Consider the following 25,550-nt stretch of genomic DNA (forward strand, 5'->3'; position numbering starts at 1 on the left):
TGTTTTGATTGGCCCACAGGCCAATCAATCAAACACAATGGATGACCATCGATATGTAAAAATATCGATGGTCATCCATAGCATTGTTTAGCACTATCGCTGGCCAGTTGCAGAATTGCCATCGATGGCAACCATCGATGGCAATGGCAAAGATGGCCATCCCTAATTGAGACATCTGACACTTTCAAAAGTGATAAAATGGAGAGTGATAAACAGCCAGCCAATAAGCTCCTGCCTGCCATGCCACAGACTATGTTTGAAAAATGTCAGACAGGAGCTGATTGGTTGGTTGTTTATCACTCTTCATTTTATCACTTTTAAAGCTTATTGCATTTGGCCCACTATCATTTAGTTTTGGGCCAGTTAGGGTGATTTAATTGTCTTCTGAATCATTTTGACAGAACATTCTACCAAGAGAATTGTATTTGCTAACAAAGCACAAATATGTGGCACCCAATCAGCAGTTAGCTCTCATTATCTGACATACATTAGATCAATAAAAACTAAACTCTCATTGGCTGCTCTGAGTTATTGCTCATTTGCATTTTACAGAATATAACGGTCCTGTGTGTGTTCCAGTCTGTTTACTCTGTGTCCATGAGTTGTACAGTCTCTTCCACCAGGTCAAACTGGGTTATGCTTTCGCGCAGTATGGCTGTAGTGCCCAACGGATAACGATATGATGCCGACCTGGAATGACAGGAAGAAGCGCGATATAGACTCATGTACAGTATACCGATGTACGTGATGTGTAACATATATATATATATATATATATATATATATATACACACACAGGGACAAGTCAACAAGTAAAAGGTAGACAGTACCCACTGCCACCAACTGTCATTCCAATATGACTCACTGGCAGTGGGTGTGGCTCCCTAATTTGAATTTGTAACTGTGCGGCAGACCCTCCTCTGGAGCTGTCACTGCATGTCGCCCTTCGTGCAGGCATGGGGGGGGGGGGACGTTAATGAGTTTCTAGAAAACTGAAGTATAGGTGCAGTATTGGTCCCAGTTCTCCAATTTATATATTGCAGGGGTACACAGGTGTAAAACCAGGGAACTATATTAGGGCAAAAATTGTGTGCGCATTGTAAATGATAGCAACCAATCAGCTTTGAGGTGGATCACATCTATCAGGTGCATTCTGTAAAGTGATACATAGCAAATGACGCAGTTGTGTTCACAGACACTTACAGGTGAATGTACTAAATCTTTTAAAAATTAAAGAAGCGATGTTGCCCATAGCAACTACTCGGGTGTGGATTGAAAAATAGGCAGTGTCTGGGTTGACAGTCAATGGCTCACTGAGTGTTTTAGGCTTACATAGAATACCCACCCCCCCAATGGTTGGTTTTATCACTGCCGCTGATATTCCTTTGCCAAACCGCAAATTAGATTTCCACCACCAATGGCGCTGCGCAGGGGTCAGAGGATACATGGCAGAATGATAGCTGTATACTATTGGGTGTAAGGATGCTCATTCCTGTACAGAGAGACGGGTACATGTGACAGCTGGTGGCACACGGAGGCCGTTACCTTTTCCCCTTGGTCTCAGTTTGCGTGTAACCTCTCAGCACTTGTGCTCTCCCGCGTGTGATTACGCATAGATCCACTCCACTGCCGGATCCAAGGTCACCCATGATGCCGGCAGTTATGGCGTCCGTCACCAGCTGCTTCCCTTCCTCCAGCTGTGCGGGGGAGCAGAGGGCATGTAAGAACAGGATAATTACAGGTTCCTCCAAATACAACGACGATGGCGAAATTACGCTGCGATGTTCTCAGTGTGGTACTGAAGGCACAGAAGCCATTGCTGGAGAGGGTTTCAGGGGAACCCTCTCCTGGCTAATATTGTATTGTTTAGCCCGTAGGCTGCAGCGGACTAATGCAATCTTCAGATGGCGCTGGCTGCAGGGGCCAATCTTTGCATTCCAGTAGTTGGTAGTCTGGCAGCATCGCATCCTCCATGCCGGCAGGAAGAGCGCAACCGCAGCAGATATCAGAGACACCTGCTGGCATCCCTCTGTGATACATGTGGGGGATATATTAATATTTGCAGTTACCCCCAAATATGTTTTTTTTTGGGGAATAAGCCGCAAATATTTAATGGTAAATGGGCCCCTTAGTAACAACTGTACCTCACTGATTAGAAGAAGGGTTATCTAGTGTGAGACTCCCACAATTGGTAAAAGACAAGGATTTATATACAGCATGCGGTTGATTAACAATTTTCAAAACATTCATCGGTTCTTTGGGTAGAAAAACCCTAATTATGGCCATGGTAAATTCGAGCTCTCCGGAGCGTGATATATTGGGCACTATCGCAGTCCCTGCGACTGCAAAAGGAACAATTGCAGCAGATGTACTGTACATGGATTGCCAGGCCAAATTGGCAGGATTAGCAATAAGGGAATATGGGGTAACTCTTGGACCACCATGATAACAAGATCACTTATTAGTAATAGATACAGAGATAGAGGGGGAAATTTACTAAAGGAAATTTGTAAAAAATAGGTGTATTTGTATCCAGAAATACACTTATTTTTGACATTTACTATCCCGAAAATACGGCAATTCATATTCGTATTGATAGCACATCAATACGAATACGAATTGCCATATTTTCAGGATAGTAAATGTCAAAAATAAGTGTATTTCTGGATACAAATACACCTATTTTTTACAAATTTCCTTTAGTACATTTCCCCCAGAGAATCAATAGAGCAACATGAAGCAAATCTCCCCTTTACATTGCAGTTATACACAGGGAAAAGTCTAATATCTTACCGCCATGTTGGGTTTGAACCGATCTTCTAAGACTGCAATAGCTGCACTTGAACCCGATCCTAGAAGAAGAAGAACATGTTGTGTATGGCATGCACGCTGATTGGAAGGAATATTCAGCGTCCCTGTCAGCTAATTTGAACTGGTACTCTTTACCTAGCACGGCGCCCACGATCTTGATCGTGGGCATCGTGAGGTAAAAAATCGCGTCGGTCGCGTCGTATGCGGGCTAAAGATGCCCGGACGCGACGTGACCGACGCGATGTCCACGATTTCCCATTGAAAACCATGTTAAACATGGACATCGCGTCGGTCGCGTCGCGGCCGGCCATAAATGTGCACACGATGGCCGCGACGCGATGCCCACGATTTGCCATAGGAATCAATGTTAAAAGGCCCGATGGACACGATTTTCATGTTAAATGGCTGAATGGACCCGATTTAACCATAGGAAACAATGTTAAATGGGCCTTAGAGCCCAAATACTTACCCTGAACTCTGAAATGGCCCCCCCCAATTGTTTACGCCACCCCATGATCAACGTCAACCCGAAGCGTGGCGAGCGGCGGCGGTACGCGTCCTCCGACCTTTTCATGCCCTACTATCCACGTCGGCGTGGAGTTGAGAATAGAATAGTGTGGCGAGCGCAGCGAGCCACCGAGCCCGAAGCGTGGCGAGCGCAGCGAGCCCCGCGAGGGGACGCGGATACCTTCACAGTTATACGCGTCCCCTCGCGGGCTTCACAGGTGTCCGTGGCGACGCGGACACCTGTGAAGCCCGCGAGGGGACGCGTTTACCTGTGAAGGTATCCGCGTCCCCTCGCGGGGCTCGCTGCGCTCGCCACGCTTCGGGCTCGGTGGCTCGCTGCGCTCGCCACACTATTCTATTCTCAACTCCACGCCGACGTGGATAGTAGGGCATGAAAAGGTCGGAGGACGCGTACCACCGCCCCTTGCGGGCTCGCTGCGGTCGCCACGCTTCGGGTTGACGTTGATCGTGGGGTGGCGGTAACAATTGGGGGGGGCCATTTCCCAGTCAAGGTTGCCTATTTGGCCTCTGTGGCCCATTTAACATTGTTTCCTATGGCCACATCGGGTCCATTGAGGCATTTAACAGTAAAATCGCGTCGGTCGGGCCATTTAACATTGATTCCTATGGGAAATCGGGTGCATCGCGTCGCGGGCATCGCGGGTACATTTATGGCCGGCCGCGACGCGACCGACGCGATTTCCATGTTTAACATGGGTTTCAATGGGAAATCGCGGGCATCGCGTCGGTCGCCCGCGATGGGCGCCGTGATAGGTAAAGAGTACCTTTGAACTTGTCCAAGGAAAAAAAAAATAAGCCAATCAATCAGCTCACCGTCACTAGGATATAGCATGCATCTGATTGGTAGAGGGATGTAAGGGGGTAGGTTACATATCAGTAGGTGGTTCCATATACTATGATCTGCCAAATCTAACTCTCTCTGCACATGTTACATCTGCCTCACCTGCAGTGCAGCATGGTTTTGCCCATTTGCCAACAAAATATTCCCCGCAATCAGGTCTGTATTAGGCCCTTGGTTTGGATGGCTGTAGGTGAGCTCTGAGAGAAATCTCACCCGCGCTCCCCCTGTAATGCAGCGGGTCTGGTGATGCCTGTAATGGACCTGAACAAGGACTACTCTTCTAGACTGGGCTTTTATCACCCTGCTAACGGGGTTGTCGAGGGCCCTCAATCATAAACTTCCAAAGACCAGTCAGGAAGGGGTGAGGACCCCCAGCTCGGGGCTGGTGGAGGCTTCTGTCCCTGCTGGATTGGAGATTTGGGGAAACATGAGGAAATAATATTTCCTTGTTGAATTTATGCCTCTTCCTGTTAAGCATCGGGTATAGCCACAGCGAGCAAGATTTAAAAAAGTTTTTTTCAAATAAAAATAACACCCACGTCCCAAGTGTGCTACGGGCATGCCCCCACCCTTTTACCCTGGGAATCATGCCTTGCTCACTATTGAGGTAGCCATTTTAAAAATACAACCAATCAGTTGAACTTCCTGGTTCAGCTCACACAATGGCTGCCTCCGCTGGTGTATGAGGTAATTGTGTAGAGCAGAATGGGGCAGTAAACCAGAACATAATAATATCATGACGATAGAAGTGCTGCCCCTCACCCAGAGCCGTGAATGGAATGGTGTCTGTAGATCCATGTGGAAAGACACTGTAGAGATGGGGGCCGCGAAGGTCGGTCCCTCCGATGATAATGGAAGCCCCGATGTGACCTTGGTATCTGTGAAGCGAAACAACATGAAACCGTGACAGGTTTTATACCAGAAACTGAGAATGATTCCATGTATGATGTCATATATAATGATTCCGTGTATGATGTCATGTATAACGATTCCATAAACCGCAAATGTCCCACCTGTAGAGCAGCTGTTTCAGCATGCGGTTAGCGGTGCACACGCGTGCCTCTCGTCCTGTAGACATTGAATGCATAGCCAGGTTGGAGGACAGGAGTTGGGTCACATACTCTGCGTCAGCGGCAACGCCAGCTCCACAGCAACTGGGGGGGGGGGACAGAAAAAAGTGACAGGGGGTTATTCGGACCCGATCGCACGGCCGCAAATTCGCAGGTAGACGCCACCCACCAGAGTGAAATCCCGCCTTGTGAACTAATGCGAATGAATGTGTACGGTGGCAAACCTGCAGCTGTGCAAATATGTCCATAACCATTCATAAGCCACTCGCCATAGACAGGGCTGTCTTAACATTAGTAAGGGCCCCTGGGCAAAGTCATTCACTGGACCCCCCCCCCCCCCCCCTCAGTCACCTCCCCCAACCCTCACCTCTGGCTCTTACATAGTTACATAGTAAGTGAGGCTGAATAAAGACTTGCGTCCATCTAGTTCAACCTATGTTTATAGTAGCTTATCCCTTGTTGTATAGTATGTTCCGATATTTTAAAGACAGATTGTTACTTATTCGTACCCATGGATGTTTTTAACCAATAAATGTTTATCCAACCTTATTTTAAACGTATTTATAGTGTCTGCCGACACCAGTTCTCCAGGAAGAGAGTTCCAAAGTTTGACTGCTCTGACCGTAAAGAATTTTTTTCTTATGGATGAACAAAATCTTTTTTCTTCTAATCTAAACTCGTGCCCTCTTGTCCTAGATTCCTGTCTAGCAGAAAAAAGGGTGTTTGACAGTTCCTTATATTGGCCCCTAATGTATTTATACATATTGAGCATGTTCCCCCTTAAACGTCTTTTCTCTAGTGTAAATAGTTCCAGATTGCTTAATCTTTCCTCGTAGCTTAAATTCTCCATTTCCCTAATAAGCTTTGTTGCTCTTCTTTGGATTTTTTCTAATTCTATGATGTCCTTTTTATAGCATGGGGCCCAGAATTGTACTCCGTATTCCAGGTGCGGTCTAACCAATGATTTGTACAGAGGCATAATTACTTTTGAATCCCTAGTTTCCATGCCCCTTTTAATACATGCTAGAGTTTTATTGGCCTTTACTGGCTCTGTGCAGCAGCGATCTCCAGTCAGCTTCCGATCATCAGCTGGGGGTGAAGCACCAGCTGCTGGGTCCACAGTGACAGATCAGGCAGCAGCTGTGTGCGATCTGCGCTGGTCAGTGATACAACGTACCCGGCTGCTGCTGCTGCTGGGTACCAGCCCCGCCTGCAGGGTGTGCCCCATCGGCAGTGCCGTCATATAGCGCTATAAGCTCCTAGCCGCCGCTGCCCAGATTCCCGCTGCTGCACATAGGTAGGTGGGTGAGTGAGCCAGTAGCGGAGATCCAGGCAGCGGCGGCTGGGAGCTTATAGCGCTATTTGCCAGCGGGGCAGGAAGAGCTGTTGCATTTGAAAAGACTGGCCGGACGCTGATTGGCTGAATTCAGCCAATCAGTGTCCAGCCAGTCTTTTCAACTTCAACAGTGCTTTCCGCCACACCGGCAAATATCACTTCACCGCTTTAGGCTCTTAGCCACCGCCGCCGCACCCCCAGCCCGGATTCCCCAGCTAGGATGATAGGATACCCGCCACCCGGCCGCCGTCTTTCCCATTGGCTGGGCCCCTAGGTCCTAGGGCCCCAGGGAAACTGCCCATCGTGCCCAATGGGAAAGACGGCACTGGCCATAGAATGATTTTTACACCGGGCACCAGTCATCGCGGGCTCAGAGTAGCCAGGGATTTATGGTGCCCATACACTACGGCGATAAATCAAAAGATTGTATGCACATCGAATGTGTCTCTGCGCGGACCCTCTGGTCGAATGGCATGTCAATAGATATTATGTGCTGCACATAATATTTATCGAATTGGCAGGAGGGCTGGCGGGCGGTGGTAGCCAGTGGTGAGCAGCAGAATTTTAAAAACATGCAAACAATGGTTTACCAGTAAACAATAGCGCTCAATATGACTGCAGCTATGGCGTGTATCTCTGAGCCAACAGATCTCTTAACAACAATAGAATTACACAATAGTGAGATATACAACAAGCGCTGTCCAGATCAAATCTCCTTTTTGGATTCTTCTGACCACCGCCAATAATTTCTCTAATGCAGGTGTTCCGATATTCATCCGACGTCCTTTATCACCACACTGACCTGGTGGCGATGCCAGTGGCGTAACAATAGCTCAATAGAGGGCGCTGTGTAAGTGCGGGCGCCGGGGGTCTGCGGGGCTATAGTAATGCCAAACAAACACCCCCCCTCTCCCCGCCCCCAGCCGCCACCACCGCAGCCCATGCCCCCGTGCCTTACATTCCGTTGTCCTTCAGTGCCAGGGACCCGCAGCCAGCTCCCCCCCCCCTCTGGCTTCTGCTGAAATTAATCATCATCATAAAATGTCTCATTTCCAGTTTCTCTGAAACTGTCTGTTGTATGGGGGCGGACATTTTGGTATGGTCCTTTTTTCATACCAGCAGAAGCCAGGAGGGGAGCCGGCTGCGTGTCCCTGCCACTGAAGGACAGCAGAAAGTAAGGAACGGGGGCATGGGCGGCGGAGGGGGTTTGTTTACTGGGGGGGGGGGGGCCCTGCCGAAATTCAGCGGGGGGGGGGGGGGGGGTACGGTTTTGATAGTTACGCCACTGGCCGATGCCCTATATGCAAATATAGGGGTTTCTTTAAATATTATATTCGGTCTATTCGTTTAAAATTTCATGGTCAGACTTTAACCATAAATTGATTATTTAACCATAAATTCTCAAATTATGGTTAAAGTCTCACCATGAAATTTTAAATGAATAGACCGAATTGAAAATGTAAAGAAACAGGGAATCGCCACCAGGTCAGTGTGGTGATAAAGGAAGTCGGATGAAAAGCTGAACACCTGCACTTAATTATTGGCGGTGGATTCAGAAGAATCCAAAAAGGAGATGGTATTAGGACAGTCGCATGCAATAGGTGGCATGCGACATCAGGTGCTGGAAAAAGCACTTACAATGCCATCGGATGTGAAGTCGCATTGCATCCGATCGCACGAGTGTATGGGCACCATTACTGCGGCCTATTGCTGATGTCACTCACCCTCCACTAAAACTTTTGCCACTCCCCTGAACTGGACAGTTACCACCCCATGCCACCTACTTCCTGTCAATCACCTTGCAAACAGCCAGGGATGAAAAAAAGTAGCAGGCTTTCATCACAGGGCCTTGTGCATGCATGTTGCAGGCCGTGCGCATGTGCAGTGTATCACTGTGAGAGTGGGATCAGATTCACTAAGCTTCAAAAGTGATAAACTGGAGAGTGATAAACAACCAGCCATGTCACAGACTGTGTTTGAAAAATGTCAGACAGGAGCTGATTGGTTGTTTATCACTCTCCGTTTTATCACTTTTGAAGCTTTGTGCATCTGGCTCCAGATCTGAATCCACCAGGTGTGATGAGAAAGTTTTGGATTCCTTTAGTAAATGTGAACTATACACAGGTCGGACAAGAAAACAGCAGGGCAGCCGATGTAATAAACACCTCTCTTACTATATATTGTCTGTGATGTAATGAATCTTGGCACAGTTTTTATCCGCCACAACCATGTCATCGGTGGCTCTCCTGTCCGCTCCAAGAATGACGCCGTCCTGTAAATTCAACCACAGATTATTTTAGTCCTGCAACGCAAACGTCCAGTCCTGGGACAATGCCCCCATCCTGCAGTCCCCGCCATACCTGATATATGATCCCGGCAATGGTGGTCCCCGTCTTGCGTGCTTTGGGGGGTTTTGGGGCAGAGGTTGAATCCTGCGCCTCTAGCTTGTTATTTCTGCGAATGACAATAGACGTGTACACATTGCAGTCATCACATATGTCGGTGCTGTACAAGGTTTACCCAAACATGCAGTCTATGGAATGAAACTCCTGATCTATATTATCCAGATGATCATTGCATTCATTCCTACCAGACTCTGTGATTGGCTGATCTAGCCGATACAGGCTCCACCGTTATCTCATGGTGGTGAAGCGGTATAGGTTTCACTGGAATAGTATTTTAATATATTTACTGAGCTCTGCTCTTAATAGAAACAGGTCTCAACAGTTTACAAAGCACAATAATACGTTTGCTAAACCTTTCCAATAATGACAGCCAGAAGGGAGGTTATTCAGCTGGAACGTGTCCGGAAAAGCTTCTACAACTCACAAGTTCTCTGGTTAAACGGCAAAAGCAACTGGACCGTCAGTAAATGTTCTGTTATATTACAGTTACTCAATGACATGACACTGTTACTAGAATGCTCCTGACAGGGGCGGCCTCTACCCTTTGATACTCGGTGCACTTAAAGCCCTGGGGCGAGTGCCGTCAAAAAGATGGTCTCGTGGGAGGTGGCATGGCGTTGCGTCCCAACCCCAGTTTTTGCCTTTTCGGGTTCCGGGAGACAGTGGCATAACTAGAAATTTTGCTCCCCTCTGGTTGAAAAGTTTCTACTTTCCCCCCAATGGAATTTTGATTGTTTTTTTGAATAAAAAATTTGCACGTACCTAGGCCCATTCCCAAAAAAAAGTTGTGGCTTCACTGCAAGGGGTGTGGCCTTGCATGAAAAGTCTACCTTAAGAACTAGGGATCGTCATCAACGCTATTGCCATGGATGCTTGCCATGTGTCCCCCTCCTCCTCCTGGCTACCCAATCACCTGGTCCTGACGGAAAGAGAGGCTGACGGCACAATGTGTATTGGGGGCATGGTGGGTTGTATGTGTATTGGGGGCATGGTGGGTTGTATGTGTTTAGGGTGCACAATGGAGTGTATGTATATTGGGGTTGGGATCATTTGGTCTATTGCATTATGGTAGAAAGTCATTAGGTCGAATCCATTAGGTCGACATGCTAAAAGGTCGACATGATTCTAGGTCGACATGGGAAAAGGTCGACATGATTCTAGGTCGAAAGGTCATTAGTTCGACAGGTCATTAGTTCGACAAGGTCATTAGTTCGACATTGTCTATGTCGACATTCACAAGGTCGACATGGGGTTTTTCACTGTTTTTTTTACCTGAATGTCAACACAGTCGACATGGACACAGTTTAAAGTGCACTGCATCCCCTCGCATCGCTCGCTGCGCTCGCTATGCGTCGGGCACGGTGCCTCGCTACGCTCGGCACACTATTTTATTCTCCCACCACGCCCTAGTGGATGGTAGGGCATGAAATACCGCCTGTCGGCACATGTTGGCTCAAAAAACAGTGAAAAACTCCATGTCGACCTTGTGAATGTCGACATAGACAATGTCGAACTAATGACCTTGTCGAACTAATGACCTGTCGAACTAATGACCTTTCGACCTAGAATCATGTCGACCTTTTCCCATGTCGACCTAGAGTCATGTCGACCTTTTAGCATGTCGACCTAATGGATTCGACCTAATGACTGTCTACCATAATGCAGTAGACCAAATGACCGCATCCCGTATATTGGGTAGGGTGACCACCTCATCCCTTTAATTCCGGACACATATTAATTACACAGGTTCTGTGGCAGTTTAAAACCAGGTGAAATCAGCCAGCCACAGAACCTGTGTAATTAATATGTGTCGGAATGAAGTCAGCCAGCCACAGAACCTGTGTAATTAATATGTGTCGGAATGAAGTCAGCCAGCCACAGAACCTGTGTAATTAATTTTGTGTCGGAATGAAGTCAGCCAGCCACAGAACCTGTGTAATTAGTATGTGTCGGAATTAAAGGGATGAGGTGGTAACCCTAATATTTGGGCACAGTGGGGTGTATGTGTATTGGGGGCACAGTGGGGTGTATGTGTATTAGGGGTACAGGGATAGTGTAATGTTATTTGAAAGCACATTGGGGTGTGTGTCATGGAATTTGGGGGTACAGGGGAAGAAGTGTAATGTGAACCCCTTTTTTGAAAAAAAAAAAAAAAAACCTTGGTGCCAATGGGGAGGTTGTGGGGGCTTTCAAGATATTGCTATGGGGCCCACAACATTCTAGTTATGTCCCTGCACCCACAGGATGGACAGAGGGACAGTCTCCAAACAGCGGGACTGTGTCGCTATAATCGGGACAGTTGGGCGGTTTGCTGTATACATATGATAATTTCAGATTAGCATCTTCTTATAGTATTTGTTTTTCTATGTCTATATTTGTCTCGCTGATGCTATATGTAATAGATATGTCAGTGAATGAAAACTCATTTGTAGTTAGTTTCCCTTTTGCTTACACGGACAGCCGTTTGCAGGATCATGTACAGAGTTGTAGTTGCTTAGTAACCGGACGCTTTCATTGGTGCATTTTTATCATGTGATCTAGGTTCCCTTCGGGCTTCGCCACGGTTGGCCTGTGTGACGCCAATACATCATGCTCAGGCGAGTGTTTCAAAGCATTGAATTGTTGGCACGCGAATTGCCTGGACTCTATTATCACGAGTGCCGCGCGGGATTGAATGTTTGGATTATGCTCCTGAGCTGTAGTCATTGGCAATGGCGGGTACAGTTTTATCTGAGTGGCTCGTGAGGTAACGATACGTTTCTGTTTTACACTTTATTTATAAGGCGCTACAAGCGCTTGTCAGCGTCGTACATGGGCCACATATAAGAAGAATACCGGGTACACAGAACTAAACATAACAGGAACTGAAAGCAGAGCACAGGTAACAAAGGCAGCACAGTTCTCAGTACACAATACAGCTGAGATGGGGTACGGATAAAAACCGGAACCTGACAGCACCCCGGAACGCCGGACCGGACAGGCTCCATTCATCAATATCTGTCATTCTAGAGCTTGTAGTGTCCGTAGTGTAGTGCATTGCCAGGGAATGTTTTCAAATGGTGGGGCAGATTTATTAAGCTCGGTGAAGTGATAAAGGGGGACATTTACCAAAATGGATTCGTAGAAAAAAGGTGTATTCGTAGGGAGAAATACACCTTTTTTTTACGAATTTGTATTTTCGGGATTTACAATCCCAAAAATACAACAAATCGTAGTCCTAAAGATGGAACATTCATATTTGTATTTACAAATACGAATGTCCTACACCATCGATAGAATACGACAGAAATCACCATTCAAAAGAATGGTGGTTTCTGATTTACTAAGCAGCCGTACTGATAATACGGCTGCTTAGTGGTGTGAAACACCCACGCAAATACGACAGGAAAATAGAACACCATTTTCCTGTTCTATTTGCTTTAAGCCTGTACGGATCAGTCAGATCCGTGCAGGCTTCAGTGTAAAAAAATAGAAAAAAAAAACAGCGTGGGGTCCCCCCCACAGCCGAAACCAGCACCAGGCTGAAGGAGCCGGGGCCGGTAATTAAAAATCAGGGAACCCGACAAATAGGGGTTCCCCGATTTTTAACAACCAGCCCCAGGCTCCAGGTCCGGGGCTGGTTTCCAAAATACGGGGGACAAAATGACTAGGGGTCCCCCGTATTTTAAGAACCAGTCCCAGGCACAACCAGCCAGCAGGGTAATGTCACAGCCGGGGGACACTTATGATATAAGGTCCCGCGGCCAAAACATTAACCCCCTGACCGGTCAGCCTGGCCAGGGGCCCTGGGGGAGTGGGGACCCCCCCAATGAAGGGGTCCCCCCCCTCCAGGACTTACCTGACCAGGCTGAAGCCTGGTACTGTCCCCGATGCCCCTGGGCGGTGGGCAACGGGCTGATTATGGTGTAAAAAAAAGAATAATCTATTGTTTTTTACTGTGGCACTACAAGTGCCAGCAAGCCTCCCCAGCAAGCTGGGACTTGGAGAACCACAAGTCCCAGCCTGCTGGGCATTAAAGGGCCCGCTGGCACTTGTAGTTCCACAGTTAAAAAAATAGTACACAAAACACACTGACACACTTTTAAAATAAAACTTTAATACACACAAAGCCCACACATACTAATACTTACCTATCTTCTTTCCGTAGGTAGCCCTGGTCCTGTGTCGTCTTCTGGATCCATGTCGACGTCCTTCTTCAAGTCGACATCGCTGTCGGCGATGGCGTCCGGATCCGACGAAATCCATGTGGAGCTGTGGAAGGAAACCATACTCACCTGTCCCAGCGTGACGTAGTCCAGGTAAGTGTCTTGGCAAAAAAACAAACCGAACACCCGAAACCAGACCGGACAGAGAGCCGCACGGTACTCTGTGTACATCGTGCGGCTCCGCCTCCCGAATGCCGCTATTGGCCGCCTTGCGGCCTAGCGGCTCCTGATTGGCCGCTAGGCCGCAAGGCGGCCAATAGCGGCATTCGGGAGGCGAAGCCGCACGATGTAAACAAACACCGTGCGGCTCTCTGTCCGGTCTGGTTTTGGGTGTTCAGGCTGACCGGTCAGGGGGTTAATGTTTTGGCCGGGGGGACTTGTATAAAAAGTCTCCCCCCGGCTGTGACATTACCCTGCTGGCTGGTTGTGCCTGGGACTGGTTCTTAAAATATGGGGGACCCCTAGTCATAGCCGTATTTTGGGAACCAGCCCCGGACCTGGAGCCTGGGGCTGGTTGTTAAAAATCGGGGAACCCCTATTTGTCGGGTTCCCTGATTTTTAATTACCGGCCCCGGCTCCTTCAGCCTGGTGCTATATAATACACCATGTACTACAAATTATTGCTCTGCATGGTTCTCTCAAAATCATTCTCTTCCCTCTCTCTCCCTGATGCTCAGCCCTCTATACACGTTTCTGCCTCAGTTATCCACACCCCTCTTATCAACACTCATGATATTTTTATGGTACTTATGTAGTATCTGGGCTGCCGATTTTTTGATTGTATGCCTTAAGTTAAGGCATACAATCAGATGCGATGCGATGCGATATCGCATCGCATACGATGCGATGCGATGCGATGCGATGCGATGACCCGATTTTTCCATAGGATTCAATGTTAAAATGGACTGAGTCCATTTTAACATGGAATTCAATGGGAAAAAGGGGTCCTTTTCATACCCCTACTATCCAAGTGGGCATGGAGTTGGATATAAACCTGTGGCGAGCGTAGCGAGCCACCGAGCCCGAAGCGTGGCGAGCGAAGCGAGCCCCGCGAGGGGACGGTATTCTGCGTCCCCTCGCGGGGCTCGCTACGCTCGCCACGCTTCGGGCTCGGTGGCTCGCTACGCTCGCCACAGGTTTATATCCAACTCCATGCCCACTTGGATAGTAGGGGTATGAAAAGGACCCCTTTTTCCCATTGAATTCCATGTTAAAATGGACTCAGTCCATTTTAACATTGAATCCTATGGAAAAATCGGGTCCATCGCATCGCATCGCATCGCATCGCATGCGATATGGTCGGGTGCGATGCGATGCGATGGACCCGATTTCAAAATCGGCAGCCCAGTTACTACATAAGTACCATTTTTATTTATCTCTCTACATTGACAATAACATCCACAAACTGTCACCATAAACAACATTCACAAACCACCTGCAGCTACACCTATCTCTCTCTACTGCTTCTATTAGCTGGTGACATTTCACTTAATCCAGGCCCCAGCTGCTTTCCCCGCTCGCAGGCACCTAACTCTCAGGAACATAGTAATCCAGCTAACCTCATAAACATCAAATGGCTCCCTTCATCCCCCAAATCACTAAAATGTGCGTTATGGAATGCACGCTCTGTTGGCAACAAATTAACATCCATCCATGACCTATTCATTTCAAGCAACTTCAACCTGCTCAATTCCCTACCTGAGCTCTCTGACACATTTACTTAATTTGATCCCATGAATGAAGATGAAGTATCTGCACTTTTCTCTTCCTCCCACTCCACTTCCTCTCCTCTTGACCCTAAACCCTCACAAATAAGCAAATCCCTGGCTCCTGTGCTCATTCCAACCTTAACTTAAATCTGTAACCTCTTTTTCTCTACAGGTGTCTTTCCTTCATTGTTCAAACACACAGTTATTACTCAGATTCCCGAAAAAACTGAATTCTGACCCAAGCTGTCTCTCAAACTACCGTCCCACCTCTCAGCTTCCATGCACCTCCAAACTACTTGAAAGACTTGCCTACACTTGCCTCACGCACGTTCTTAACTCTCACAACTTATTGGACCCACTTCAGTCAGGCTTTCGTTCACAACACTGCACAGAGACAACTCTGTCTAAAGTTGTGAATGATCTGATCACTGCTAAGTCTAAAGGCCACTATTCACTACTAATTCTTCTTTGACACTGTTGACCATACACTTCTCATACAAACACTACAATCCCTAGGTCTTAAAGACTCTGGGGGAGATTCTCTAAGCGAAAAATGCGGTAAAAACCCCGTTATCGGGTTTTTACCGCATTTTGGGATGATGTAAGCATCCCCCAATGGGCTTCTACCGCAACCCTCCGCCGTCCCGCGCCCACCCCCCGCCGCCCCGCATCGCCCCCTCCCCCCTCACCTGTGTCCGGGCAGCACAGAGCTGTGCTGCCCGGACCTGTGACCTCCTCCCTGCACTGATCCTCTTCCGGGTGCAGGGAGGAGGAGAGCCCGGCGCAGCAGCAGCAGCGCCGGGTGTGTGAGGGAGGGGGGAGCCGCCGGGACCTGCTGGGACCCGGCGACTCTCACCGCAAAGGAAAGCTCTTAATGCAAGAGCTGTCCTTTGCCTTAATTATCGCATATGTTACAACATATGCGATAATTAAATATGCGATGGGCGGCGAAGGGGGGCGGAGATTCTTAGAGAATCTCCCCCACAGCCCTCTCTTGGTTCTCATCCTACCTACCCAACCACTCTTTTAGAGTTTGTTTCTCTGATTCTACTTCCTCTTCACTACCTCTGTCAGTTGGAGTACCTCAGTGTTCAGTCTTAGGTCCTCTGCTTTTCTCAATCTATACCTCATCTCTTGGCAAACTGATCAGCTCTTTTGGATTTCAGTATCATCTGTATGCGGATGATACTCAGCTCTACCTATCCTCCCCGGACCTGTCCCCATCTGTATTGAGCCATGTCTCTGAATGCCTTTCTGCTGTTTCATATTGGATGTCATCACGCTACCTCGACTGAATATTTCTAACAGAATTCATTATATTTCCACCAACCAGATATCTCTATCGCTGTTGAGAATAATCGTATTTGTATTCTTAATAAATTTCCCCCTACAACTCTAATCCATGCTCTCATCATCTCATGCATTAATTATTGCAATAGTCTCCTTATTGGCCTTCCCCAATACAGACTCTCACCACTACAGTCCATCATGAATGCAGCTGCGAGGCTAATCTTCCTAACCAGACATTCATCATCTGCAAAGCTACTCTGTCAGTCACTTCACTGGTTACCTGTATTCTACCATATTCAATACAAAATACTTTTACTTACACACAAAGCCATAAACCAAACTACACCAACATACATCTCTTCTCTTATCTCAAAATATCATCCAACCTGACCTCTCCGCTCCTCCCAAGATCTGCGTCTCTCATCCACTCATTACTCGCTCCCATTCCCGACTGCAGGACTTTCTTCGGGCTGCGTCCACTCTGTGGAATGCCCTCCCAAGCACAATAAGACTCTCCTCTAGTCTCCAAACCTACAAGCTTTTCCTGAACCAGCCACATAACCTTCATATGCCGTTCCTATCCAATCACATCCCCACTGTACAGTCCACACAAATCCAATCTCTCTCTTTTTCACATTTTCCATCCTCCTGACCCCTGGCCTGCGAGCAGGGCCTCATACCTTTGACTGTCTGTAAATACCCAGTTTGTTGTATCACTCTCTCCTATTGTAAAGCGCAGTGGAATATGCTGCGCTATATAAGAAACTGTTAATAAATAAATAAATAATGTCCTGAAAGCTTTCACAGGCACCTTCCCAGACTGGACACCCATTCCGGGTCCGGTCTGATTCCGGTTTTCACTTAGTTCCACTGAAATGTAGGGAATGGGGTGTCAGGAGAGAGAGCAGGGGGTGCTGGGACAAGGTACTAGGGAATGGGGTGTCAGGAGAGAGAGAGCAGGGGATGTTGGGACAGGGTATTAGGGAATGGGGTGTCAGGAGAGAAAGCAGGGGTGGTGGGACATCGTATTAGGGAATGGGGTGTCAGGAGAGAGAGCAGGGGGTGTTGGGACAGGGTATTAAGGAATGGGGTGTGAGGAGAGAAAGCAGGGGTGCTAGGACAGGGTATTAGGGAATGGGGTATCAGTAGAGAGGACAGGAAGTGTTGGTACAGGGTATTAGAGAGAGCAGGAGAGAAAGCAGAGGGACTGGGACAGGGGATTAGGGAATGAGGTGTCAGAAGAGAGAGCAGGGGGTGTTGGGACAGGGTATTAGGGAATGGGGTGTCAGGAGAGAAAGCAGGGGTGGTGGGACATCGTATTAGGGAATTGGGTGTCAGGAGAGAGAGCAGGGGTGTTGGGACAGGGTATTAGGGAATGGGGTGTCAGTAGAGAGAGCAGGGGGTGCTAGGACAGGGTATTAGGGAATGGGGTGTCAGTAGAGAGAACACAAAGTGTTGGGACAGGGTATTAGAGAGATCAGGGGGGCTGGGACAGGGTATTAGGGAATAGGGTGTCAGGAGAGTGAGCAGAGGGGCTGGGACAGGGTATTAGGGAATGGGGTGTCAGGAGAGAGAGCAGGGGGTGTTGGGACAGGGTATTAGGGAATGGGGTGTCAGGAGAGAGAACAGGAGTGTTGGGACAGGGTATTAGGGAATGGGGTGTCAGGAGAGAAAGTAGGGGTGCTGGGACAGGGTATTAGGGAATGGGGTGTCAGGAGAGAGAGCAGGAGGTGTTGGGACAGGGTGTTAGGGAATGGGGTGTCAGGTGAGAGAGCAGGAGGTGCTAAGACAGGGTATTAGGGAATGGGGTGTCAGGAGAGAAAGCAGGGGGTGCTGGGACAGGGTATTAGGGAAAGGGGTGTCAGGAGAGAGAGCAGGGGGTGTTGGGACAGGGTATTAGGGAATGGGGTGTCAGGAGAGAAAGCAGGGGGTGTTGGGACAGGGTATGAGGGAATGGGGTGTCAGGAGAGAGCAGGGGGTGCTGGGACAGGGTATTAGGGAATGGGGTGTCAGGAGAGAGAGCAGAGGGGCTGGGACAGGGTATTAGGGAATGTGGTGTCAGGAGAGAGAGCAGGGGGTGCTAGGACAGGGTATTAGGGAATGGGGTGTCAATAGAGAGAGCAGGGGGTGCTGGGACAGGGTATTAGAGAATGGGGTGTCAGGAGAGAGAGCAGGGGTGTTGGGACAGGGTATTAGGGAATGGGGTGTCAGGAGAGAGAGCAGGGGGTGTTGGGACAGGGTATTAGGGAATGGGGTGTCAGGAGAGAAAGCAGGGGGTGCTGGGACAGGGTATTAGGGTATGGGGTGTCAGGAGAGAGAGCAGGAGGTGCTAGGACAGGGTATTAGGGAATGGGGTGTCAGGAGAGAAAGCAGGGGCTGCTGGGACAGGGTATTAGGGAATGGGGTGTCAGGAGAGAGAGCAGGGGGTGTTGGGACAGGGTATTAGGGAATGGGGTGTCAGGAGAGAAAGCAGGGGGTGTTGGGACAGGGTATTAGGGAATGGGGTGTCAGGAGAGAAAGCAGGGGGTGTTGGGACAGGGTATGAGGGAATGGGGTGTCAGGAGAGAAAGCAGGGGGTGTTGGGACAGGGTATGAGGGAATGGGGTGTCAGGAGAGAAAGCAGGGGGTGTTGGGACAGGGTATTAGGGAATGGGGTGTCAGGAGAGAAAGCAGGGGGTGCTGGGACAGGGTATTAGGGAATGGGGTGTCAGGAGAGAAAGCAGGGGGGGCTGGGACAGGGTATTAGGGAATGGGTTGTCAGGAGAGAAAGCAGGGGGTGTTGGGACAGGGTATGAGGGAATGGGGTGTCAGGAGAGAAAGCAGGGGGTGCTGGGACAGGGTATTAGGGAATGGGGTGTCAGGAGAGAAAGCAGGGGGTGTTGGGACAGGGTATTAGGGAATGGGGTGTCAGGAGAGAGAGCAGGGGGGCTGGGACAGGGTATTAGGGAATGTGGTGTCAGGAGAGAGAGCAGGGGGTGCTAGGACAGGGTATTAGGGAATGGGGTGTCAGTAGAGAGAGCAGGGGGTGCTGGGACAGGGTATTAGAGAATGGGGTGTCAGGAGAGAGAGCAGGGGGTGTTGGGACAGGGTATTAGGGAATGGGGTGTCAGGAGAGAGAGCAGGGGGTGTTGGGACAGGGTATTAGGGAATGGGGTGTCAGGAGAGAAAGCAGGGGGTGCTGGGACAGGGTATTAGGGTATGGGGTGTCAGGAGAGAGAGCAGGAGGTGCTAGGACAGGGTATTAGGGAATGGGGTGTCAGGAGAGAAAGCAGGGGCTGCTGGGACAGGGTATTAGGGAATGGGGTGTCAGGAGAGAGAGCAGGGGGTGTTGGGACAGGGTATTAGGGAATGGGGTGTCAGGAGAGAAAGCAGGGGGTGTTGGGACAGGGTATTAGGGAATGGGGTGTCAGGAGAGAAAGCAGGGGGTGTTGGGACAGGGTATGAGGGAATGGGGTGTCAGGAGAGAAAGCAGGGGGTGTTGGGACAGGGTATGAGGGAATGGGGTGTCAGGAGAGAAAGCAGGGGGTGTTGGGACAGGGTATGAGGGAATGGGGTGTCAGGAGAGAAAGCAGGGGGTGCTGGGACAGGGTATTAGGGAATGGGGTGTCAGGAGAGAAAGCAGGGGGGGCTGGGACAGGGTATTAGGGAATGGGTTGTCAGGAGAGAAAGCAGGGGGTGTTGGGACAGGGTATGAGGGAATGGGGTGTCAGGAGAGAAAGCAGGGGGTGCTAGGACAGGGTATTAGGGAATGGGGTGTCAGGAGAGAAAGCAGGGGGTGCTAGGACAGGGTATTAGGGAATGGGTTGTCAGGAGAGAAAGCAGGGGGTGTTGGGACAGGGTATGAGGGAATGGGGTGTCAGGAGAGAAAGCAGGGGGTGTTGGGACAGGGTATGAGGGAATGGGGTGTCAGGAGAGAGAGCATGGGGTGTTGGGACAGGGTATTAGGGAATGGGTTGTCAGGAGAGAAAGCAGGGGGTGTTGGACAGGGTATTAGGGTATGGGGTGTCAGGAGAGAGAGCAGAGGTGTTGGGACAGGGTATGAGGGAATGGGGTGTCAGGAGAGAGAGCAGGGGGTGTTGGGACAGGGTATTAGGGAATGGGGTGTCAGGAGAGAAAGCAGGGGGTGTTGGGACAGGGTATGAGGGAATGGGGTGTCAGGAGAGAGAGCATGGGGTGTTGGGACAGGGTATTAGGGAATGGGGTGTCAGGAGAGAAAGCAGGGGGTGTTGGACAGGGTATTAGGGAATGGGGTGTCAGGAGAGAAAGCAGGGGGTGTTGGGACAGGGTATGAGGGAATGGGGTGTCAGGAGAGAAAGCAGGGGGTGCTGGGACAGGGTATTAGGGAATGGGGTGTCAGGGGAGAGAGCAGGGGGTGCTGGGACAGGGTATTAGGGAATGGGGTGTCAGGAGAGAAAGCAGGGGGTGCTGGGACAGGGTATTAGGGAATGGGGTGTCAGGAGAGAGAGCAGAGGGGCTGAGACAGGGTATTAGGGAATGGGGTGTCAGAAGAGAGAGCAGAGGGTGGTGGACACGCTCGCTTGTCCCATTGCCAAGAATGGGACATGCAAGTGTCTCATGTGCATGTGCCCCATTCTTGGTGGACAGCAGACCTATTACATGGTGATAGTCATACCAGGAGCGGCTCCATCTGTTCAGTTATTTACATCATAAATGGTAGACGTACTGAAGGCCCCCACACACTATGCAGTTCGCCTGCAATTTAGACTCTTTTTCTGCATTTGCGGCGATCGATCACAGGGAAAGGGCTCAAACTGCAGGTGACTGACAGCAGGTCCCTATGCGCCGTGCGGTCCCGCGCCCATCGCACCAGTGCCTGCCAGGTGCACAAGCAATCTCTCGGATAGCTCCTGAGCAGGGCCATCTTAACGCGTGAGCTTACTGGGCAGCTGCCCTAGGGCCCCACCATTACAGGGGCCGTTCGAGCAGGGGTTTGCTGGTACCTCCGGAGTTACTGGTGAGGCTGGTACAGATTGCTGCCTGGCTGTTGTGATTAAGAATAACACAAAATCAGACCTGGCGGGAAACATTCTCTACCGGCCTCCAGTTACTGGCTGTAAGCTGCTAATAGCTGGGTGGCTGATGGGAGGTGGAGACACACCGCAGGAAGTAGGGGGTGCAGTGCATTGCTTTGCAATGCCTAGTGCCCACAATGCCGTTAAGACAGCGCTGCTTCTGAGCTGGGCAGGCAAGAGGACCGCATGCCATATACCACATGCAATATACCGCATGCGATCCTGCCCAGAGGGGGGTCGCCGGTGACTTCAAGTAGCGGCAGTGTATAGGTAGTTGTAGAGAGAAAAAGTGGAGAGAGATAGCGTACCGGTCAAACAGATCCTAGCTGCCATGTTACAGGCTGTGTTTGAAAATGACAGTTAGGGGCTTTCATGCAGCTGCAATATGTAATATGCACTCTATGGTGTCACTTACCTCAGGCAGTTCTCAAAGTTGAACCCTCCCTGGGGGGGCTGGAATTTGGAGATCCGGGGCAGCATTAGTCCTGGTCTTGGTAACAGATTCTTATGAAGTAGTTGTGCGTTCCCCGCACTTTCGTCTCTCTCTCCTATGTCTATATAGCCCCCAGCTGCTCCCACCTGACTGCTGTGCCCACTCACACACCCTGTGCTCACTCGCTGCCTGTGCTGTGACCCTGTCTCACTCCTTCCCCCCCTCCGCCTCCTGTTACTTCGACACTCTGCTTTCACTTTCATCTTCTTACCATTCACATGATTGTCTCATACACACAGATCAGCATCGCTGGGAGCATCGCTCATATTGCAAGCATCATTCACCTCCATGCACTAGGGATGGTTGGCCATCGGAAACCGATGGTCCCCAACTATCAATGTTTCCAATCCGATGGTGAAGGTTTTGCCATTCAATTAACCAACGTCGCACGCTGTGATTGATCTAAAGGTCCTGATTCAGACTTGCTCTCTAAGCTGTGTATATTCGGACCTAGCGAGCTGGTCAGTACCACCCCGGCGAATGCACGCCCCCCCCCCCACACACACACCAGTCTGATTCGATAGTTACGCTGCGAGTGACGTGTAAAGGCCCCCATACATGCGATTTATCCCATGTAAAAAAAACCCGGGGAGCTGCAGGGCGGTGAGGAGTAGTGGGGGCGGGCAGCGGCGGCGGTGGTGGGGGCGGGCAGCGGCGGCCAGCGGTGGTGGGGGCGGGCGGCGGGTGCGGTGAGCGCTGCTGACCTGGCCGGGCAGTGTACTTACACATAAAAGCAGCGGGGACGGGACGCGTAGTGGCGGCTATTATATTTTTAAAATATTTGTCAAATGACCGGACTCTCTCTGATTGGCCGGAGAGCTCTCAGCCAATCAGAGAGCGGCCGGTCATTTGACAAGTATTTTAAAAATATAATAGCCGCCACTGCGCTGCCCGTCCCCGCTGCTGCTATGTATGAATGGGCAGCCTGTGATTGGCTGAGCGCTCTCTCAGCCAATTGCTGACTGGCTGAGAGAGCGCTCAGCCAATCACAGGCCGCCCATTCATTGTATGGGCTTTTTTTTTTTATTCCGTACTGACAGCTCCCAGCTCCCCCTGCCCGGCTCTATGCTGCCTGTGTCCCCCGCAGCGTCCCCAGCCCCCCCTGCTCCCTCTACCGCCGCGCCGCCCCACTAGGTCCCAAGTCGGGTGGTCGGACGTGCAGCAGGTCCGACCACCCGACGCAGATCCGATGCGCACGGGACCGCGCATCGGATCTGAGGGGACATCAAAACTAGCCGATTTTGGTCCGATTTCGGCCAGATCCGACTGATCTGGATGAAATCTGACCAAAATCGGCTAGTGTATGGGGGGCCTTAAGCTTTCATATTGGCTCGCATGCACCCGCACACAGGAGAATTCATTCAAATGACTTTTCCGCTACACGCCGATGTCCGTTCAGTGGGTGGCCACTGACGTCATGTGACTTTTCAGTGTATATATATCTATATATATATATATATATACACACACACACAGCATAATGTTGTTTTATAAAAGACTTAAACTTGAAATCAAATTGGGTAGATGTACTTAGCATTGCAGAGAGATAATGTGGAAAGAGATGAAACATCAGCACCTAACTGCCATGTTACTGGCTGTGTTTGAAAAATGAGAGCTACTTTAGCTCTCTCCAGGGCTCAGAACACCTCCCATGCAATGTATTATTTGTCACTTGCACAATCTGTTTATAGAGACTGAAGTAGACGCAGGCAGCATCACAGGGACTTTCCAGCAGTTACTTTCAGTTTGTACAGAGGGCACGACCAGGGCCTGATTAGCCAATAGGCTGACTAGGCTGCAGCCTAGGGAACCAGGATGACAGGGGGAAGGTGGGGGGCTTGCAGGTGCACAGTATATCATTAATTATATCGTTATCGTGAGGAGGGGGCTGTGTGGAGGCAGTGTGATCTGTGAGGAGGGGGCTGTGTGGAGGCAGTGTGATCTGTGAGGAGGGGAGCTGTGTGTAGGCAGTCAGTGTGATCTGTGAGGAGGGGGCTGTGTGGAGGCAGTGTGATCTGTGAGGAGGAGGGCTGTGTGGAGGCAGTGTGATCTGTGAGGAGGGGGATGTGTGGAGGCAGTGTGATCTGTGAGGAGGGGGCTGTGTGGAGGCAGCGTGGTCTGTGAGGAGGGGGGCTGTGTGGAGGCAGTGTGAACTGTGAGGAGGGGGGCTGTGTGGAGGCAGTGTGAACTGTGAGGAGGGGGGCTGTGTGGAGGCAGTGTGATCTGTGAGGAGGGGGCTGTGTGGAGGCAGTGTGAACTGTGAGGAGGGGGGCTGTGTGGAGGCAGTGTGATCTGTGAGGAGGGGGATGTGTGGAGGCAGTGTGATCTGTGAGGAGGGGGCTGTGTGGAGGCAGCGTGGTCTGTGAGGAGGGGGGCTGTGTGGAGGCAGTGTGAACTGTGAGGAGGGGGGCTGTGTGAAAGCAGTGTGAACTGTGAGGAGGGGGGCTGTGTGGAGGCAGTGTGAACTGTGAGGAGGGGGGCTGTGTGGAGGCAGTGTGGTCTGTAAGGAGGGGCGCTGTGTGGAGGCAGTGTGAACTGTGAGGAGGGGGGCTGTGTGATCTGTGAGGAGGGGGGCTATGTGGAGGCAGTGTGGTCTGTGAGGAGGGGGGCTGCATGCAGGCAGTGTGATCTGTGAGGAGGGGGGCTGTGTGATGTGTGAGGAGGGGGGCTGTGTGGAGGCTGTGTGATCTGTGAGGAGGGGGGCTGTGTGGAGGCAGTGTGATCTGTGAGGAGGGGGCTGTGTGGCGGCAGTGTGATCTGTGAGGCGGGGGCTGTGTGGAGGTAGTGTGATCTGTGAGTAGGAGGGCTGTGTGGATGCAGTGTGATCTGTGAGGAGGAGGTCTGTGTGAATGCAGTGTAAACTGTGAGGTGGGATTCTGTGTGGATGCAGTGTGATCTGTGAGGAGGGGGGCTGTGTGGAGGCAGTGTGATCGGTGAGGAGGGGGGCTGTGTGGAGGCAATGTGACCTGTGAGGAGGGGGGCTGTGTGGAGGCAGTGTGATCTGTAAGGAGGGGGTCTGTGTGGATGCAGTGTGAGCGGGTGAGAAGGGGGGCTGTGTGTGCATTGCAGAGAGATAATGTGGAAAGAGATGAAACATCAGCACCTAACTGCCATGTTACTGGCTGTGTTTGAAAAATGAGAGCTACTTTAGCTCTCTCCAGGGCTCAGAACACCTCCCATGCAATGTATTATTTGTCACTTGCACAATCTGTTTATAGAGACTGAAGTAGACGCAGGCATCACAGGGACTTTCCAGCAGTTACTTTCAGTTTGTACAGAGGGCACGACCAGGGCCTGATTAGCCAATAGGCTGACTAGGCTGCAGCCTAGGGAACCAGGATGACAGGGGGAAGGCGGGGGGCTTGCAGGTGCACAGTATATCATTAATTATATCGTTATCGTGAGGAGGGGGCTGTGTGGAGGCAGTGTGATCTGTGAGGAGGGGGCTGTGTGGAGGCAGTGTGATCTGTGAGGAGGGGAGCTGTGTGGAGGCAGTCAGTGTGATCTGTGAGGAGGGGGCTGTGTGGAGGCAGTGTGATCTGTGAGGAGGGGAGCTGTGTGTAGGCAGTCAGTGTGATCTGTGAGGAGGGGGCTGTGTGGAGGCAGTGTGATCTGTGAGGAGGAGGGCTGTGTGGAGGCAGTGTGATCTGTGAGGAGGGGGATGTGTGGAGGCAGTGTGATCTGTGAGGAGGGGGCTGTGTGGAGGCAGCGTGGTCTGTGAGGAGGGGGGCTGTGTGGAGGCAGTGTGAACTGTGAGGAGGGGGGCTGTGTGGAGGCAGTGTGAACTGTGAGGAGGGGGGCTGTGTGGAGGCAGTGTGAACTGTGAGGA

At 50.4% G+C, this 25,550-nt stretch overlaps 1 protein-coding gene across 1 annotated transcript; it reads right to left on the reverse strand.

The window, feature by feature from the left end:
* Positions 1-296: 296 nt before the first annotated feature.
* LOC146036252 (proteasome subunit beta type-7-like) lies at positions 297-21,894 on the reverse strand. Its single transcript, XM_083160131.1, has 8 exons — positions 21,644-21,894; positions 8,947-9,040; positions 8,761-8,858; positions 5,194-5,334; positions 4,943-5,058; positions 2,794-2,852; positions 1,546-1,697; positions 297-690 (listed from the first exon to the last, which is right to left on the reverse strand). Exons 1-8 carry the CDS (start codon positions 21,706-21,708, stop codon positions 585-587), a joined length of 831 nt encoding a protein of 276 aa, XP_083016257.1. The 5' UTR covers positions 21,709-21,894; the 3' UTR covers positions 297-584.
* Between the last annotated feature and the right edge of the window lie 3,656 nt (positions 21,895-25,550).

The sequence above is a fragment of the Crinia signifera genome, chromosome 9 (genome assembly GCF_055691185.1).
Source record: "Crinia signifera chromosome 9, ASM5569118v1, whole genome shotgun sequence".
Classification (NCBI taxonomy): domain Eukaryota; kingdom Metazoa; phylum Chordata; class Amphibia; order Anura; family Myobatrachidae; genus Crinia; species Crinia signifera.